The following is a 19652-nucleotide window of genomic DNA, read 5'->3' on the forward strand; positions in this document are numbered from 1 at the left end:
ATAAAACATCAATTCTAACTACAAAAACAACCATTTCCACCAACTTTCTAAAAAACATATACATGCTATGGGATGCTAATGACTTTTTTTCTTGCTATCTCCTAAATTCAAGTCACCCTCACATTTACCAGCGCTAGGTCTGTAATACACCATATCCCCCACTGACTCCCCAGAGTACATAAACATGTGTATTTATTCACGTAGTCAACAAATATTTACTGAGTGTCCATTACGTGCAAGGCACTGAGGATACAGGAGTGAATCAGACAGACAAAATTCCATGCAATTATCCTTCAGTTAAAAATAAATAAATTTTTTTAAAAAGACAAAATTCCTGCCCCTAAAAAGCTTGGCACCTAGAAGAAGAAATAGATACAAACATATGCCATCAAGTTATAAGTGCTATGAAGAAAAGTAAAACAGAATGAAAGACAGACAGTGGATGAAGGGTTCTCTTTTAGATAGGGTAGTAGAAACAATCCGATTTCGGTACTGACCATCTGGTGATGTCCATGTATAAAGTCACCTCTCATGTTGTTGGAAAAGGGTGTTTGCTATGAACAGTGCGTTCTCTTGGCAAAATTCTCTTAACCTTTGCTCTGCTTCATTCTGCACTCCAAGGCCAAATTTGACTGTTACCCAGGTAACTCTTGACTTCCTACTTTTGCATTCCAATCCCTTATGATGAAAAGGACAACTTTTTTGGGGTGTTAGTTCTAGAAGGTGTTGTCGGTCTTTACAGAACCATTCGACTAATTTCTTCAGCATCAGTGGCTGGGACATACACTTGGATTATTATGATGCTGAATGGAACTGAGATCGTTCTCTTTTGAGATTGCACCCAAGTACAGCATTTTGGACACCTCTGATGACTTGAGGACTACTCCATTTCTTCTAAGGGATTCTTGCCCACAGTAGTAGATATAATGGTCATCTGAATTAAACTTGCCCATTCCTATCCATTTTTATTTCACTGATTCCTAAAATGTCAATGTTCACACTTGCCATCTCCTGCTTGACCACATCCAATTTACTTTGATTCATGGACCTAACATTCCAGGTTCCTATGCAATACGGAGAATTTTCAGCAGAGCTGTGAGTAATCCAAGTTAAGTCATGTCCTTTGGATTACACAATATCAAGGGATAAAAGTGAATGCAGGGAGCCCATTTAGGAAGCTGTTCTGCACAGTTACAGAGGAAATTTGAAGCCTTGGATTAGGGTGGTAGCTGCAGAGGTGGGAAGAGGCAGAGTACAGCTACACTTTGAAGGTGGAATATCTAGCAATATCTAACCACTGAAGACTTTAAACACTTTGCTGTGCTACATTTTATGTTTCTAAAATGTTTTCATCGAACATTTGGCTTTAAAAGTCTTTATAAGCATGCGTGACAATACATAACTAGAGACCCCAAAAAATGCACCTCAAAAGGACCTCAGTAAACTCTTTTTGTTTGGTTCAGTGATTCACAAGATAAAGGCTTTTCACTTTGGCCTAATAAAAAAAAAAAAGAAATCCAATGAAAAGAAAAATCTAAAAGGCAGTTGCCAGGTCACTCTGGAGGAGCGAGTGTTCACTCTGTAAGTTTGTTATTCAAGGCCACCTACGAATGAGCCTTGCTTCCTCTCTAGTACTCATTCAACCACTAGTATTTGCTAAGGGTGTTATATGGCAGGAACTATGCTATTCCTAGGTGCTGCCATCTCAAACATAAAAAGTGCCTGAGATATATAAAAATCAAAAAGGATTTAGTCTTATTCTCTATTTATATTAAAATGAAACTATAAACAATGCAATAAATAACTCTTAAAGGTTTCTGAGTACTAAATATAAAAAGTAATCCACTATATAAAGCAAAAATATAACAGACATCTCAGAGAATGCCCATTCAGCTCGCTACAAGTCCATGTTCCCTAAGGACTTACACCCCACTTGACATCCCAATGGCCTCCTATAACCACAGATATATTTATTAGATGGTTCCATATTCCGTAGGGCTTCCCAGGTGGCACTAGTGGTAAAGAACCTGCCAATGCGGAGAATACCAGACTCAGGTTCAATCCCTGGGTCAGGAAGATCCCCTGGAGGAAGGCATGGCAACCCACTCCAGTATTCTTGCCTGGAGAATCCCATGGACAGAGGAGCCTAGTGGGCTACAATCCATAGGGTCACAAAGAGTCAGACACAACTAAAGCAGCTTAGTACCCATGCACATATCCTGTGCCATCACAAACTGGACAAGGAATGGGCACTTGAACAAGGTGGGCCCAATCTTACCCTTAATTTTTTTGCTGAACTCACATGTTTAAACTAAGGTGCTAAAGGTTTATTCTTACATTCAATGAGACTCAACAATGACCTAATAAATTCCATTTTGCTCACAAGCTAGGTTTTCTTCTTAACCTGCAACCAAAGATTTTAATTAAAACATACTCGTTTTACTTAGCTTCAGCTATAGCCAATCTACCTTCAAGATTAAATTAAAAATTCGCTCAATCCTTCTAAGCACATGCAAGGTTTGATACACTTGCCGGATTTCAGTTTAACCATGTGTTGACAAGAGTCAACAGACTAAATTCAGTCTCTCATATATCTGTTCTCCCTACATGACAATCAGTCCTTCACTTTCCCTGCCATCTTATTCAGACGGTTCTGCAAAGTCTAGGTGACATTATCCCCATTCCACGTAGGTACAACAGCCACGCAGATCACCCACAGCAGTCCTAGTAACCACAGAGAATATAATCTGAAACTTCTCTCCTTCTAAGATAACAACAAAATGAACGGTTATAGCAACCCAATCAATTTTTTTAATAATTTCTTGTTTGTCGATTTTAAATCCCTACACTCAGTTAGGGTGCAGCACAGGCAAACCATCGGTGTTCAGCAACTACTCTCCCTTAGCAGCCAAAACAAATTGCACAAAATGCCTCTAAGAGAAGATTCAAAACAAAATCACTGATATCTAGCTTTAATAAAAATAAGAACACAACAAACCTGGAAGCTCCTAGGTGTGGACATCCAATACATCTCCTTAGGCCATAAGTGCAAAATTAAGAGCATAGCTAGTATATATAAGACTTCCAATCATATCTGAGAGCTTATTAAATTTTATAATTTTTACTTGGTTTAAGTTCAACAACTGTACTTTTGGGGAGGAAGGACTCCTTTAATGGAGAAAAATAAATTAAATTGTATTTACGAAATGACAGTCCTCTACTAGTTTTTCCCTCACTTTAAAAATGTCAAAGGCAGTAACATTTAATTTTCACTACATCCACCCATGTGTACAAGCAGTATGACAGAAAATCTTGGAACTGAATGGATCAAGTTAAGCACTATGTTTTTCTGTTATAGTTCTTCCCCCTTCACTCAAGAACTTCATTTGTATACCAAATATTATAACTGTCCTTAAGGAATTAATTCAGACGAGATCAACCACTGCTACCCCAGAAAAGGAAACAACGGTATTAGCGATATTTGCAATCCCTAGCTTAACCCTTTCTCTAGCAATCTCATAAATATTCACAGGTAACAGACTAGTATGAAATTTAGTGAGATCCAGAATTTCTAAGACTATCAGATTAAAAAGATTGTTGGCAAGGGTATAGGGAAATGGGACCTTCATATATGCAAAAGGATTTTCTGGTATTTAAAAATAGTAAACTTTAAAAAACCTTTATGGGGGGCAAACCTGCAATATATATCAAAATCTCAACTATGCATACCCATTAGTCGGACCCAGCAATTCCACCTCTAACTAATTAGTCTAAAAACAAAACAGACTTCCCTGGGGATCCAGTGGTTCAGATGCCACACTTTCACTGCAGGGGCCGTGGGTTCACTTCCGGTTAGGCAACTAAGATCCCACATGCTGCAGCCAAAAAACAAATAAACAAACAAAAAACATACAAAGATGTATGTTCAAAAATGCTTGTCATGGCATTTGTCCATTCAAAAGTATAAAGAACAGACTGCAAGAGGGTAAGAATAGATGAAAAAAAATTAAAGGACTGGAACTTCCCTGGTCCAGTGGTTAATAATCCACCTGCCAGTGCAAGGGAGATGGGTTTGATCACTGGCCGGGCAAGATTCCCCATGCCAAAGAGCACTAAGTCTATGTGCTACAGCTTCTGAGCCCACGCTCCAGAGCCCGTGCTCTGCCACAAGAGAAGCCACCACCACAAGCAGCCCACGCATCGCAACTAGAGAGGAGCCCATGCTCACCGCAACTAGAGAAAGCTTGTGCAGCAACAAGGACCCAGGGCAGCCGAAAATAATAACTAAATAAAAGAGGAATACAGTTGAGGCAAAAAAGACAGCCTCAGCTATGAACTGGCACCAAAGACAGAGGTAAGTGAACACTGTTTATAAAGTGGGAAAACAAATTACCAGAATATCTACTATTATGTTCAGTCCTGTAATGGATTCTATGCTTCGACAGAAAATTACAATGCATATACATATTTACTGACATCAAGATATGCTTATGTTTAAGTGATAAAAGAGATACAACAAGACGTTTAGTGATATACCTAAATCTACTCACTTATGCTTTTAAATTCATGTTCAAAGATCTGAAAAGAATAAAATGTTAGCAACTTTTATCTCTAGATTGGGGATTACGGGTGGTTTTAATTTCTTTCATCGTATGTTTTTCATCTTTATATTATATTTGTCGTTCTTTTTAACCTACATCTAATATTTACAACAAATCGACTATCTCCTAGAAACTGTCCCTTTGGCTTTCTGAGACAGAAAGGTTTGGCTTTAGCTTCTCTCCCCATTTTTCTTTGCTACTTCTTTCATTACTTATTAACATCTCTGCTTATTCTGTCACTAGCTTCAGGGACTACACGGTATCTATCTAATATATGACATAATAAAAATTTATAATAGCTATCATTATTGGGCATTCAACTTCGTGCCAGGTACTCTACCACATTCTTTAGAATCCACTACCTTTAGTCAACTAGTTTTCTTAGTCAATAGATGGACTCCACATGTACTGAATGTGTTTTCCACATTCCTGGCAAACACAGAATTGGCTTAAACACTTTCAAAATAGAGCAGGGAAACTCAACACAGCCTCCTCTTTCTTTAGTGAATAGCACTACTGTACTCTTTAGGAGAGTTCTTCCTTACATTAAGCCAAAATATTTCCCTGTGAATTCTACCTATTTTCCTTTTCTCACATTCAGCATTTGAAGACTGCTCTCATTTTCCTCTTTAGCTCCTCTTCCCTACAAATGGTAAAACAGTTTCAAACGACTCTCCATTTGAGTTACTGGGAAGATTAGATTTTTAAAAATCAAACTGCCCAGTATAGCAACTCATCATGCTATAATAAACATTCAATAAATAATAAAGCAGTATTCTCTGATAAAAACAATACTGAGTAAGAAATCCAGAAAACTAAAATTCTAACCTGACTTCGACTTATTTTAATTAATTATCTGAGACTCACTATCCTCCTCCATAAAATGTTGGACCAGACAAACTCTTCAGACTTTCCGTCTATAATTCTGAGAATCTGTGAATGGTCACATAGATTTTGTAGCTTCCATACTCAGTACTGGTGAGAATGTGATAAGTATGTACTAATATAAACACTAACTATGAAAGTGTAAACTAGCACAACTTTTCTAGAAAGCAATTTGGCAAAGAAGTTCATAACATTTAGCATAGTAATTCTTAGAGTGAATCAAAGGTGCTGACAAATATTTATATACAAATATATTCATCACACTATTGAGAACATAAAAATGTAAGCAACAAAAGTATTTTAAACTGGAAGGGCTATATAAATTGTGATCTAATCATATAATGAAAATGAAAGTGTTAGTTGCGCAGTTGTATCTGAATCTCTGCGACCCCATGGACTGTAGCTTGCCTGCCAGGCTCCTCTGTCCATGGAATTCTCCAGGTAAAAATACCATTCCCTTCTCCAGGGGATCTTCCCGACCCAAGGATCAAAAACTCAGGTCTCCCGCATTGCAAGCAAATTTTTTTTACCGTCTGATCCACCAGGGAAGCCCAATCATATAACAGGTTCATGGAAAACCAAAAATGTATTACTTTGTTCTTTTAAGTTAGCCTTAAACATCATTCCTAAAATAGTTTCTTTTCACAGCCTTCTCTCCTAGAGATCTCTTTACAATGGTAGAGGGTAATAGAGTCCCTCTCTGAAATTTTGGCTTAGAATACATGGACTTAAAATTAAAAATATCTTCAAGCTATAGATTCCAAAATTATATTATACCTAAACAAAAACATAATTTTATAAACACTTTCATAAATACTAAAATGTAATTCTCAAGAAAAAAATAAACAAATATTCCACATGAAATATCAAATATGTTTTCATTGTACTAAGAAGAAATTGTATCAAAGTTCCTTTTTCTCTACTAACCACACACAAAAAAATGGTTCTTCAGGCGCCTGGAAAGCAGGAGCAATTCTAGTGAAATACAGTTATGCAAGAAGAAAAAAAAATTAACGTTTGATTTAACACTTATTTAGTGCCTTGTGATTTGTGCACTTCTCCATAGTCTTTATAGTTGTGTGGGGAAAACTAACACCAAAACGCAAATTCACGATCCTGTGTTTCTTAGAGAGGATTTCATCAAAGTAAACACTGAAAAAGTCACAGGCATATCTGAGAGCATGCTGTCACCTTGCCTTGGTAACACCAGAAAACCTGAACAAAGCAGCAGTCCTGCTCTATCTTATGACTTCTGAACTAGCCAGCTTAAAATCCCTTTGAGCTCACGTGCTCAGTCTTATCCAACTCTTTGCGACCCCATGGACTGTAGACCACCAGGCTCCTCTGCCCATGGGATTTTCCAGGCAAGAATACTGAAGTGGAGTGCCATTTCCTATTCCAGGGGATCTTCCCGATCCAGGGATTGAACTTGCACCTTTTCTGTCTCCTGCACTGGCAGGTGGATTCTTTACCACTAATGCCACCTGGAAAGACCCCTAAAACTCTTTTGGCCCTGCTGCTGCTGCTGCTGCTAAGTCACTTCAGTCGTGTCCGACTCCATGTGACCCCACAGACAGCAGCCCACCAGGCACCCCCCATCCCTAGGATTCTCCAGGCAAGAACACTGGAGTGGGTTGCCATTTCCTTCTCCAATGCGTGAAAGTGAAAAGTGAAAGGGAAGACACTCAGTCGTGTCCAACTCTTTGCGACCCCATGGGCTGCAGCCTACCAGGCTCCTCCGTCCATGGGATTTTCCAGGCAAGAATACTGGAGTGGGTTGCCATTTCCTTCTCCAATGCATGCATGCATGCCAAGTCGCTTCAGTCGTGTCCAACTCTGTGCAACCCCATGGACAGCAGCCCACGGCTCCTCCTAGATATTTCAAAAGCTGTACCAAAATATTATGAAGTTCTAGAAGGCAAAAAAGGCCAGGGATTAGAACAATGCAACTAGCTGCTTGACAAAGACCATCATTTAACAGTGTTGCTATGACCAACCTCACGTAAAATAAGTATTTTACAATTCTACACAGTGTATAGGGATGAAACATGCCAAATAAAGTTATGGTTGTTTTCCTTTTTTTAACATTTATTCTTGTTTTCTAATGAACCTAAATTTGTTCTGCCTTGTCAGAAGCCAAAGGCAAAATTGTGTTCTCTTCTTCCCAGAACTTATAATAAAGTAGTGATAAATAAATCTAAGTCAAATTTCTGTGACCTACTTGAAAATTTGGCAATTGAACACTCAGAATCTCCCCCCAGGATATTTGACTCCTTTGAAAAACACCATTTATTTTTATTTATATACAACATAACCTCAAACATGGTAACAGTCACCACGTAAACTAGCATTATCCAACACACAGCAGAGAAACTGCCTAGGAAAGAAGATTGCTTTGCCACTCTGAGTTAGATACATTCATTTATTTAAAAGGGTAACAAATAAAACAGCAAAAAAATAATGTGCAGCTCTCTAAAAAAATCTAATTCTGACGTTCCTACTGCTCAGAGTCTGGGATTCTGATTTTTTTCCTTCAGTGTGAAACACACAGAAACCAAATTAATGGAGACCATGCTAGAGAATCTGGTTACAGAGATTTATAATAATTTATTTTGCAACAAGCCAAAAGCTAAAAAGGGAATCTGAGTCTTTAGAGCTTTTCTCTACTAAGTGCTTTTTTAATAACTGTAACTTTGGTTATAGACAAAGAGAAAGGTTCATGCATATTTCAAATCTTCAATAAATATCTGTCAATTAAGTGGATAGAAGATAAATTACACATACCACCTCTGCAAAACTTATGGAGTGTGAGAATCAGATACTCTGTGGTAAATCAGATAGCTCTCAGTATAATGAAATAAAACTAAGACTGACCATCTTTAATCAAAAAATTAAAGATATCATGATTCTTTACTAATAAATCCTCTTACAATCAAATGGAGTCAGTTATATCTTAAGAATAAAAATATTTAATAATCCATGAGGTATAGAGTGAGGTAGGTAAGCAATGATATTTATCACTAAGAGATAAAAGCACTGACTTGTGCTGTGATGTTATCTACCACAGAGTCCCCACCACAGCAGGAATAACAGTCCATGGAAAGTCACAGCTGGTTTCAATTACTAAGAAAGCACAATACAGGAGAAGACAGTGGAATACTTTACTACTTACTGGCCTCCTTCCTCCATCTCCACTGCATCTCTCAGGAAAAGAAAAAGGAGGTTTGGAGTTAGGGAAGGGAAGGCTTGGACAACTGGCCACAGGTACATTTTCCAGAGCTTCTAAGGCATGAAACCAGTTATAGAAGGAAACCCGATTGACCAGAAGCGTTTAGGGAGTGGTTCAACAACGCAATTCCCCACTTCCATTCACATTCCAAGTCCCTGCATGTGACAGAACGAACGACTGTGGTTTCGGTGTAACACTTAAGCATAAATCACCGTATATTGTTTTATTAGTACTTGCTGACATTTTCATAACATAATCCTACTTAGCGTTTTGGAATACAATCCTGTATCTCTCCTAGTTTCACAAGTGCCTGACAACAAAATACATGTCACAATAACAACCAACAGTCTGCTCACTTTCAGAGCTGCTTCAGACAAATGATCATTCCAGATACTCTAGTGCTTCACTATTCAGTACGTCCTTTTAAATTCTCCCTCTCCATATGCCACTAAAGTTTTTTAGGTCAAATATTGAAAGAGGAATAAAGGGCAAAGTAGGCAAAAAATATTTCAAGAAAGCATCTATACAATATTGTAAAGTAATTAGCCTCCAATTAAAATAAATAAATTTATATTTTTAAAAAAGCATCGAGCTCTTATAATGATGCTTTAGTCAAAATAAATCTGTGAATAAAAATTGCTAAAGGGTATCAGTGACCTGTGAATCATGACATAAAATGGAAGAAGTCTCTAAAGATTAAAGAGTAGAAGTGGAGTCCTAATTTCAAAACGAAAAAGGCAAATCCCCAACTACAATAGAACCAAAAAGGTTTGGTGACAATTCTATGCATCAATATCAAGAATAGTTCAAAAGAAGAGTATTTACAGATGGCCAACAGGCACATGCAGGCTTTCCTGGCGGCTCAGTGGTAAAGAATCCGCCTGTGAATGCAGGAGATGCAGGTTCAATGCCGGAATTGGGAAGATCCCCTGGAGAAGCAAACGGCAGCCGACTCTAGTATTCTTGCCTGGGAAATCCCATGGGCAGAGGAGCCTGGCAGGCAATATAGTCCATGGGGTCACAAAAGAGCTGGACACAACTTGGCAACTAAAACAACAGGCACATGAAAAGATGCTCAACACTGCAAATTATTACAAAAATGCAAATCAAAACCACAATGAGATACCACCTCACACGAGTCAGAATGGCCATCATTAAAAAGTCTACAAATAACAAATACTGGAGAGGGAGTGGAGAAAAGGGGACGCTTGTACACTGTGGTAGGAATGTGAGCTGGTGCAGCTAATATGGAAAACAGTATTGAGGTTACTCAAAAAACTAAAAAGCCAGAACTACCAACATGACCCAGCAATCTCACTCCTGGGCATATATCCAGACAAAATTATAATTCAAAAAGATACATTCACACCCCCATCCCCACCCAACGCTCAAAGCAGCAGTATGCACAATAGCCAAGACATGGAAATGACCTAAACGCCCACTGACAGATGAATGGATAAAGGAGATGTGGTACATACATACAATGGAATACTACTCAGCCATGAAAAAGAATAAAATAATGCCATCTGCAGCCATATGGTCGCAACTACAGATTATCATACTAAGTGAAGTCAAAAAGAAAAAGACAAATACTGTATGATACAACCTACATGTGGAATCTAAATATATCACAAATGAACTTATCTACAGAACAGAAACAGACTTACAGAGGATAAACTTGTGGTTGCCAAAGGGGACAGAGGTGGAGAAGGGCTTCAGTGGGAGTTTGGGGTTAGCAGACGCAAACTATGATATATAGAATGGATAAGCAACAAGGTCCTACTGTATAGCACAGGGAACTATTATCAACATACTGTGATGGAAAAAATATGAAAAAGAACGTGCATATATGTATAACTGAATTACTTTGCTGTACAGCAGATATTAACACAACACTGCAGATCAACCACACATCAATTAAAAAACTAAAACAAAAAAAAGTATTTAATAGAAGCAGAGGACTCACTGACACTAAACTACACTGGCCTAAGCCATCATTTATTCCTTGAGGTATAGGACTAGTAGATGATAAGAATACTAGAAACAGGGATGTCTGGATTTCAACAAAGAATCTACCAAAACTGTCTTCTGATAGGCCATGGCAGGGTTTTTAACCTCTGCATTATTGACATTTTGCATTGTAGGATGTTTAATAATGTCTCTGGCCTCTACCAAGGGGATGCTACAGGATCCACCAGTTGTGATAACCAAAAATAGCACTCGAGATATGCCAAAGTTCCCCTGGGAGGCAAAATCACCCTTGATTGAGAAGTACTGATTTATGGCAAAATGGAGAAATACAAGATAAGTAACAGTGGTTTCTGAAGTTCATAAGTAATTGAACAGCTATTCAAAAGAAACTGAAAAGCTGTATCCAGGGTGCTGATAATGGATCACGTCCATTTTGGAAAAGGTTTCTTTGTGTGTGTGCACACGTGCACTCACTCAGTAATGTCCAACTCTTTTTGGCCCATGGACTACAGCCCACCAGGCTCCTCTACCCATGGAATTCTCCAGGTAAGATTACTACAGAGGGTTGCCATTTCCTACGCCAGGGGATCTTCTTGAGCCAGGGATTGAACCTGTATCTCCTGCATTTTACTATGATCCAGAAAATGTACATAGATAGGTTCATCAAACTGGAAGATATGAAATCAGATGATATGAAAAAAAAAAAAAAAAAGTGGATGGGGACCTCCAAAGAACTACAGAATTCATCCACAGTGAAGGTTTGTGTAATGGTTTGAAAGTTGATTCTTTCGGAAGTAAGTTTTCCTAAGGTAAATTAGCCCTGAATATAAGGTAGTTTTAAAGATCAATGAGACAGATAAAAAATAAAAGCCATATAATAATGTTATTCTGTTCATGAAGTCTGTAAAACACTGCTTTGAAAAAAATTTACAATACCATACGAGACAAAACATATGTTAACATTATTATGGTCGCGCTCCCCCTGCCTTTCACTGTGGACACAGGGGTTTCAAGTAGAGTAAGAGATTCCTACACAGATGACACTATAATTAAGAAAATACAAGCTATAACACAATACTAGGTAGTAACAATCTAGTTTAAGTAAATCTGTGAAAGTTTACAAATTGAATCTCTCTCCCAGGAAATGCTTCCTGAACCTCCGAAATAAAAGCAATTTCTCTCATGCCCAAATATCCTTGGAAGATATTTCTATCACTGTTAATTGTTTCCTTATATTACAATTTTTATTATTTAAAAGAGATAACCTGATAGTTTATAAGCCCTTGAAAATAGGACAGAACTTTATTCTCTTATCTGTTTTATAGATTGTCCAGTACATGGCTGGGCATATATGGTGAACCATCACATTTGTTAAATAAATAAATTAGTGAGAATTTAACATTTTTAAAATATTTATTTGGCTGCACCAGGTCTTAGGATATATGGGCTCTTTAGGTGCAGCATGCGAACTCTTAGTTGCAGCATGTGGGATCTAGTTCACAGATCAGGAATCAAACCCCGGCCCCCTGCATTGTGAGTGTGGAGTCTTAGCCACTGGACCACCAGAGGAGTCCAAAGAATTTAATATTATTCAATAAAAATATTCAAATTTAAAATTTTAGAAATAGATGACAGAATCAGAATACAAAAGCCTGGAATCAAGATAAAAATGTCAAGAGCTTCAGAAAAAAATTTAATGAGAATAAATGTAAAGTTCCTTTTCTGGACCTGGGAATCAAAGAGTAGAAGCCCCATTCTATTCTTCATAATATAGGTGGATGAACTACATTCTTAAAAATGAATACCACTGAATCTCAAGAAATACTATGTTTTTTTTTAATTTTATTTATTTGGCTGCACTAGGTCTGAGCACATGGATCTAGTTCCGGACCAGGGATCGAACTCAGGCCTCCTGTATTAGGAGCACAGAGTTTTAGCCCCTGGACCACCAAGGAAGCCCTACTACTCTCTTTAAAGTGACCATATTCTTCATTGTGAATTGCCCATTTATTGATAGTTAGATATGTTCTCTTACAATGACGCATAAACAAGGATATTCATAGAATAATCCAATATCCAAAATAAGAGTATGAGAAAAACTAAATGCATACTATTAAATTAAATGCAGAAGTTTAAAAGAATGAGATACGGATTTTTCTGTATTGAAAGAAAGAGAGGCTGGGGCAGGTGGGGACGGAAGGAGGAGAGAAAAGGCGATAAGAAAGGAGGAAAAGAGGGAGACATTAAGTTATGAAAAACCAAGCTACAGAAATGTTACAAGATGCCGCTCTCAAATACATACATGTGTGTATATATGTACATATATATTTTATATATATATATACATATATTTTATCTGTCCCTTGGTGCTCAGATAGTAAAGAGTTTGCCTGCAATGCAGGAGACCTGAGTTCAATCCCTAGGTGGGAAAGATCCCCTCAATAAGGAAATGGCAACCCACTCCCGTATTCTTGCCTGGAAAATCCCACAGACAGAAGAACATGGGGGGCTATAGTCCATAGGGTCACAAAGAGTCAGACATGACTGAGCAACTTCACTTTCTTTCTTTCATTTTATATAGCTATGTAAGGCAAAAGGGATGGAAGAAGGAATGGAATATTTTTTATTTGAATTAATTCTTTTTCAGTGAGAATGTGTTACTTAGATAATTTTATATAATATTAATGTAAATACTCATCCTCCAAAACCTAAACTTAGTTTCTTTTATAGTCTTAGTGCACAAATCAATATTAGTTTTTGAACAAGTATAATGAAAGAAATGTAATTCTTAAGTTTCCTCTCACTTCAAAGAAATTCTGTCTCAGTCATGCTGGGTTTCCATGAGAAGTCTAAGAGAAGGTCTCTATCCTATATAAAATCCATTTCCATTTATCCAGTACACAAAGCTATAGGTCATTAAAAATTAGCACATACATCTCCAGTAATATTTTCTACTGCTATTTTCCCAAGTCACGGACACTGCCTGATAAACCTTAGGAACACCACATTCCCAATTTTTTCCCACTTAATGTTCCCCAAATAATTATAACTGTAAGAGCACTCTGCCTCTGGAACTATGTGCTCACTAAAAGTTACCAGTCATAAAAACCCACAGAATGGGAGAAAATATTTGCAAACAAAGAAACCAACAAAGGATTAAATCTCCAAAATATACAAACAGTTTATGCAGCTCAATATAAAAAAAAACCCAAACCCAATCAAAAAATGGGCAGATCTAAATAGATATTTTTCCAAAAAAGACATACAAATGGCTAAAAATTATATGAAAATATGTTCAACATCACTAATTATTAGAGAAATACAAATCAAACCTAAAATATAGCAAGGTATCACCTCACACAGGTCAGAATGACCATTAACAGAAAGTCTACAAATAATAAATGCTGGAGAGAGTGTAGAGAAAAGGGATGTCTTCGACACTGTTGCTAGGAATGTAAACTGATACAAAAAAACTAAGTGTAGAACTACTATATGATTCAGCAATCCCACTCCTGGGCATATACCCAGAGAAAATCTTAATTCCAAAAGGGACATGCACCCCAATATTCATTGTAGTACTATTTACAAAAGCCAAGACATGGAAGCAACCTAAACGTCCACCAACAGAGGAGGAGATAAAGAATGTGTGGTGCATATACACAATGGAATATTACTCGGTCATGAAAAAGAATGAAATAATGCCACTTGCAGCAACACGGGTAGACCTAGAAACTGTCATACTGAACGAAGTGTGTCAGACGCAGAAAAACAAATATCATGATATTGCACATACGTGAAACTTAAAAAAAAAAAGAACTTATTTACAAAACAGAAAGAGTCACAGATAGAGAAAACAAACTTATGGTTACTAGAAGAGGAAGGGGGGATAAACTAGAAGATTGGCATTGACATACACATACTACTATATATAAAATAGATAATAAATAAGGACCTATAATATAGCACAGGAACTCTACTCAATACGCTGTAATAACCTATACGGGAGAAGTATCTAGAGAAGAGTAGATATATGCATAACTGATTCACTCTGCAGTACACCTATAACTAATACAACATTGCAAATCAACTATACTTCAATAAAAAAATTTACTTTTTTAAATTACCAGTCATAAATAATTCTCAAGACATAGAAAACCCTCACTATTTTCAAGCAAACACCCACAGCTCCTGATGAAACTGCATAATAAAAGGTCACCTTTTGCCAAACAAAACTCAAGGTCTCTCACTTCATTAAACAGCTAAAAGTAAATATATTTACCCAGTACTTTGGATTTTTACCAACCTTCAAAAACATCCCACTACAGTCAACAGTTGCTATGAAGATATGTATAATATAAAGAATTTTTTCCCTTTCCTATAATCTGGGAAACTAATGTAGTTAAAGTACTTTAAAAATCAGTAAGTATTAGAAGATAAGTTTAGTCAAACAAAGTGATGATGAAAACTATGTCATGGAGCTAAATGGCAAGCCTGAAGATCTGTATAATAATACAGCCTAAAGACTCATGTGATAATACAAACAAAAGCACCTGAAGTAGGTTAAGTAGGTTATTTTTTAAAGTAATGTTATTTCCTAAATATATTTCTCATTGTTTATAAAGCACTATGCAACAGAAATAAAATGTGATCCACATTTTAAAAAGTAGAAAGAATAAATAAAAAGTAGAAACAAACAGATGAAACTAACTTTAACAATATATTTCATCTATCCAAAAATATTCAGATGATTTCAACATGTAACAGATGCTAAATAAGTATTAATAAGATAATTTATCTTTTTTTAAAGTCTTTGAAGTCTACACTTCACACATACCACCTTTTCCATTTGGGCTAATCACATTTCAAGTGCTCCACAGACACACGTTAGTAGTTCCTACATTGATCAGAGAGCATCTGTAACATAAGTGGGTCAAATACAGTTTCTAAATTTCTGAAGCACCGTTATATAATCAAAAGAAGCCCTAAATAGCTAAGCAAAAGCAAATGTCTTTAGCATAATCTTTAAAGGCAGATGTAGGTAAACAATCAAGTCAAAACATTTCATATGTACCAGACCCTACTTTAAGTGTTTGTCCAGCATTATCTCATCTGATCAAGCACAAAAGCCTCTGATGCTGGCTCTAGTAATACCCTCATTTTACAAACAAGGAAAATAGGACATAGGGAAGGTTTAACCCAGGCAGTAGGAGGTTTAACTCAAGAGCTCATGCTCTTAATCACTATACATGCTATACTGTAAGGAAAAAAAAAAAAAAAAGCTGACTTATAAAAGATAAAATATGGAATAGTAAAGCAAAATCATTTCTTTAGGAATAGGTTATTAAAACTGAATCATATAATTCTTCTCCACAAGAAGCTCCAAACTCCAAAAAAAATAAAATAAAAAAACAATTTTAGGTTAGAATTTTTATTTGTAAACTATTGTTACCACACATATTTTATTTAAATTTATGATAAATGTTTATATTTATAATATGAATATTTATTCATAATCATTGAAAAATTATAGATTTAGCTTTAAAAATGAATAAAACGATTATTTTGTGGTCAAGAAATTTCAAGTTTATTTCAAGCTGCACTTTTCTGTTTTACAAACTCATTTTATTTCTGATCTCATTATTCTAACAGTCTTCTGAACAGACTTCTTTTTAACAGTCTCATTCTCTTTTATGAAGGGAAGGAAAAGGGCTTATCTTTCTCCTATTCACCTATCATTCAAAGGTATAAAAAAGTATGAGAAGATAAAACAGGCAAAAAAAAAGTTAGCTTCTTTCCTATATCTCAATTCTAAGAAAAAGGAGAAAATAGCATCATTATTAGATGGATACGTTGTACCCCAAGATTCTTTGATAAAACCAGGAGACAACATTCACTTTCACACGCACATACCCTTGGCAGAATGACCTAAAATACTGTCTAATGGTCATAAAATTTTCAGATAAGATGTCAGTTATCTCCTCAGAAAATAACATTCAAAAATACTTGGTCTGAAATAAACAGTCCCATGTTAAAGAAAATCAGTGGCCAGAGTTTAAATTGTCTGACCTTTCTGTGTACCTAAAAATCACAAGATAAGGACAGCCTTGATCCCTGGTTGAAGGCCATTGCTGTCTGCCCACTAACTTTGACGTTTTCAGGGTGTCACTGGGAAAGCCTGATCACACCACCTTCAGTTACATAATAAACCTATCACCTTACCCGTTTTACCATCCCTCCCACATATTTAAAACTTGACAAAGGTGGCCAGATGTTAAGAGGGGGCCCTTTAATGGAAGACTGCCATTTGCACAACGTGCCTGAGCACATATTTAGCAACAAAACAGGTTCAAAAGTCAACCTGCCACCAGCCATAATGAAGAAACATCTCAGCTTACAAAAAATGTTATAGAAAATATGCTCATGCCACTTAGATTTTCCCTTTGGTATTTGAACAACTTTATCAAATATGCAAATGTTTCAGAGAGCCTGCAAAGCTCATGTGTGGGCTTCTTTTGTTTTTATTTTTCCCTTTGACAGCTGGCTATTTATGTTTCAGGCACTGGATCTGGCCCTTTGCTGTGCATCACCCTGTTAAGTCGTCCCAATTGTCCTATTCAATTAGAGTTTCTGCTTTACAGAAAGGGAGGCAGTCACTGACCTTTAGCTCTTTAGAGTTAGATGGGAACCAAGGATGTATCCCCCAGGCAGGGCTTCTTTCAGCTTCTTTCTATAACACAGGGACTATGTTATCCTGTTTCATTCCCTACTTACTGACCAATTTGTCTACCATGGGTACCTTCATGCTCTCAAGTACCAGCTCAAACATGTAATAAATAATAAAATTCCAGTAACACTAAAATATGAAAGGTGAATTGGAGGGTATGTGAATTCTATCTCAATAAAGCTGATGCTAGAAAATAACAAAAAAAAATTAAACATAAGCAGGATAATAACATCAACTTTCCAATTATCCTAGTAGTAAATCATAGACAGCATGGCTGAACCACAGGCAATCCAAAAACCTAATCTATAACTCATCTCTCAAATGTTTATAGATCAGTCCCTTACTATTGGTACCTTTTTAAAATACTTATTACTTCACTCATAGATTACCGTAAGTCTCAGCCTCCTCAATTATTATTTTTCCATTTTCCCTGCTACATTAAACTAAATTCTTCCACCTAGTTTTCAAGGTCTTCCCTAAATTGGCCTCATATACCACTCATTATTTCTCATCATGTGGGCAAGCAATCTCTTTGGGGTCCTACGAACGTATCAAGCCTTGTGCTGGATGCTCTGTCTTAAATAATCCCATCCTATTAACCAGAAGGACTTCCCTGGTGGCTCAGTGGTAAAGAATCTGCCTGCCAATGCAGGAGACATGGGTTTGACCCCTGGGTCAGGAAGATTCCTCTGGAGAAAAGAAGGGCAATCCACTCCAGTATTCTTACCTGGGAAATCCCATGGACAGAGGAGCATGACAGGCTACAGTCCATTGGGTAGCAAAAGTCAGACACAACTGAGAGATTAAACAACAACCAGACATATTCTTTCCCTCCATCACCTGCTCATCCTTCAAGGATTAGACCAAATCTTACCCTCTCCATTAAGCTCTCTCGCTAACTAATGCATACTGCAGCCTCAGGCAATTCCTACAGTAGTTAGCAGTCTTTAGTCCTACCTTTATATCCCCAGCACCTAGTAAACAGGATGAAAAAGACAATCAATAAAAGCCTGCTGAATACAAGTTGCAACATGCTGTCCCAAAATAATTATGTGGTTTTTACCCTATCTCTTCAAACCAGGTGTATTCACTTCACTGGCAACACAAGTAGCTGAGTGCTAAAAATAATGCTGCCAGAGGTTTTCCTCAAGATGAACAAACCCATGAGGTATATCAGATGCTCTCATGGCCCCCAAGCATTTTTATTAGGAACTGATTCAATAGGCTCTGTGAATTTGAAGACAGTCTCCTCTAGGAGTTAACAATGCTCAGATCAAAATGACTTTATAACAATCCATCCTAAGTTTTTTTCCCCTAAGATGACAATGTAATTCAGGGCCTCTCACTATAAAAGAATACTGCAATTATTTATATACTATGACAATTATTTATACTATGACATCTTAAGGTTAGTGTACATTTATAAATGTCTTATTTTTGGACCACTCAAAACAGATCAAATAAATATAAACACAAAAACAAGCATATTTTTAAAGCCACTATTAAATCTTTAGGGTCACCAGAGAATATAAGGAATTCAAGTCACAAGATTATAGATTAGAAGGCACAAATTTGCATAGTCATTATATACTTAAGATTGTTACTACTTAAAAAGGTAAAAAAAAAACACCAAAGTTTTTAAACAACCCAATAATAGTTTAATATATGATTCAAGACATAGTATCAACATATATGGTTTGATATTGAGCACTTTAAAAAAAATTCCAAGAAACAACTACCCTGTTACTGGGCCTGAACTCACAGGAAATGCCAAAGATAATTACAGCTTTCCCCTGCTAAGTACAATTCTACACAGAGAAAAAGGCAACTGAAGTTCGGTTCAAAGTGAAGGAGATACATTTAGATACCAAGAGAAGCTCAAGAACACAAGACACCTTGCACTTGTCTCTAAAACAAACATATTTAGTTCCCTTACCTGTTTCTGAAATGTACGTAACAGGATCCTGCTGTTGGATTTTAGCAAGTTTAGAAGACCGTGGCAATTTTTCCGGTCGCTTTTTGGCATTTTTTACCTGTACTGTTTCCTCTGATTCTGAATCTGAATACAAGAAGAAAATAAAAACTCTGAAACGAAATAGTATGAATATAGTGTGCTTTTATTTTTAAGTTTTTTACTGGAATGTATCACTGCTTTATAACCTTGTGTTAGTTTCTGCTAACAAGTGAATCAGCTATATTCATACATCCTCTTGGACCTCCCTCCCACCCTACCCCCATATAG

The 19652-nt window shown here is 36.7% G+C and overlaps 1 protein-coding gene across 2 annotated transcripts in view; it reads right to left on the bottom strand.

Annotated features, from left to right (window-relative positions):
• Nucleotides 1-19652, bottom strand: part of RFC1 (replication factor C subunit 1) — a 77208-nt gene that overhangs the window by 35478 nt on the left and 22078 nt on the right. Inside the window, exons 1-2 of one of the 2 annotated variants that reach the window (XM_061421186.1) lie at nucleotides 19347-19428; nucleotides 498-3875 (exon numbers count right to left, since the gene is read on the bottom strand). Coding sequence is in view for 1 of the 2 variants with exons in the window: in XM_061421185.1 (XP_061277169.1) it covers nucleotides 19347-19469 (123 nt within the window). In the remaining variant the exon portion in view is untranslated. Of the gene's footprint in view, nucleotides 1-497; nucleotides 3876-19346; nucleotides 19470-19652 lie in introns of those variants that run through there. The other variant, XM_061421185.1, reaches the window with a different exon arrangement.

Source organism: Bos javanicus, chromosome 6, assembly GCF_032452875.1.
Source record: "Bos javanicus breed banteng chromosome 6, ARS-OSU_banteng_1.0, whole genome shotgun sequence".
Taxonomy (NCBI): Eukaryota; Metazoa; Chordata; class Mammalia; order Artiodactyla; family Bovidae; genus Bos; species Bos javanicus.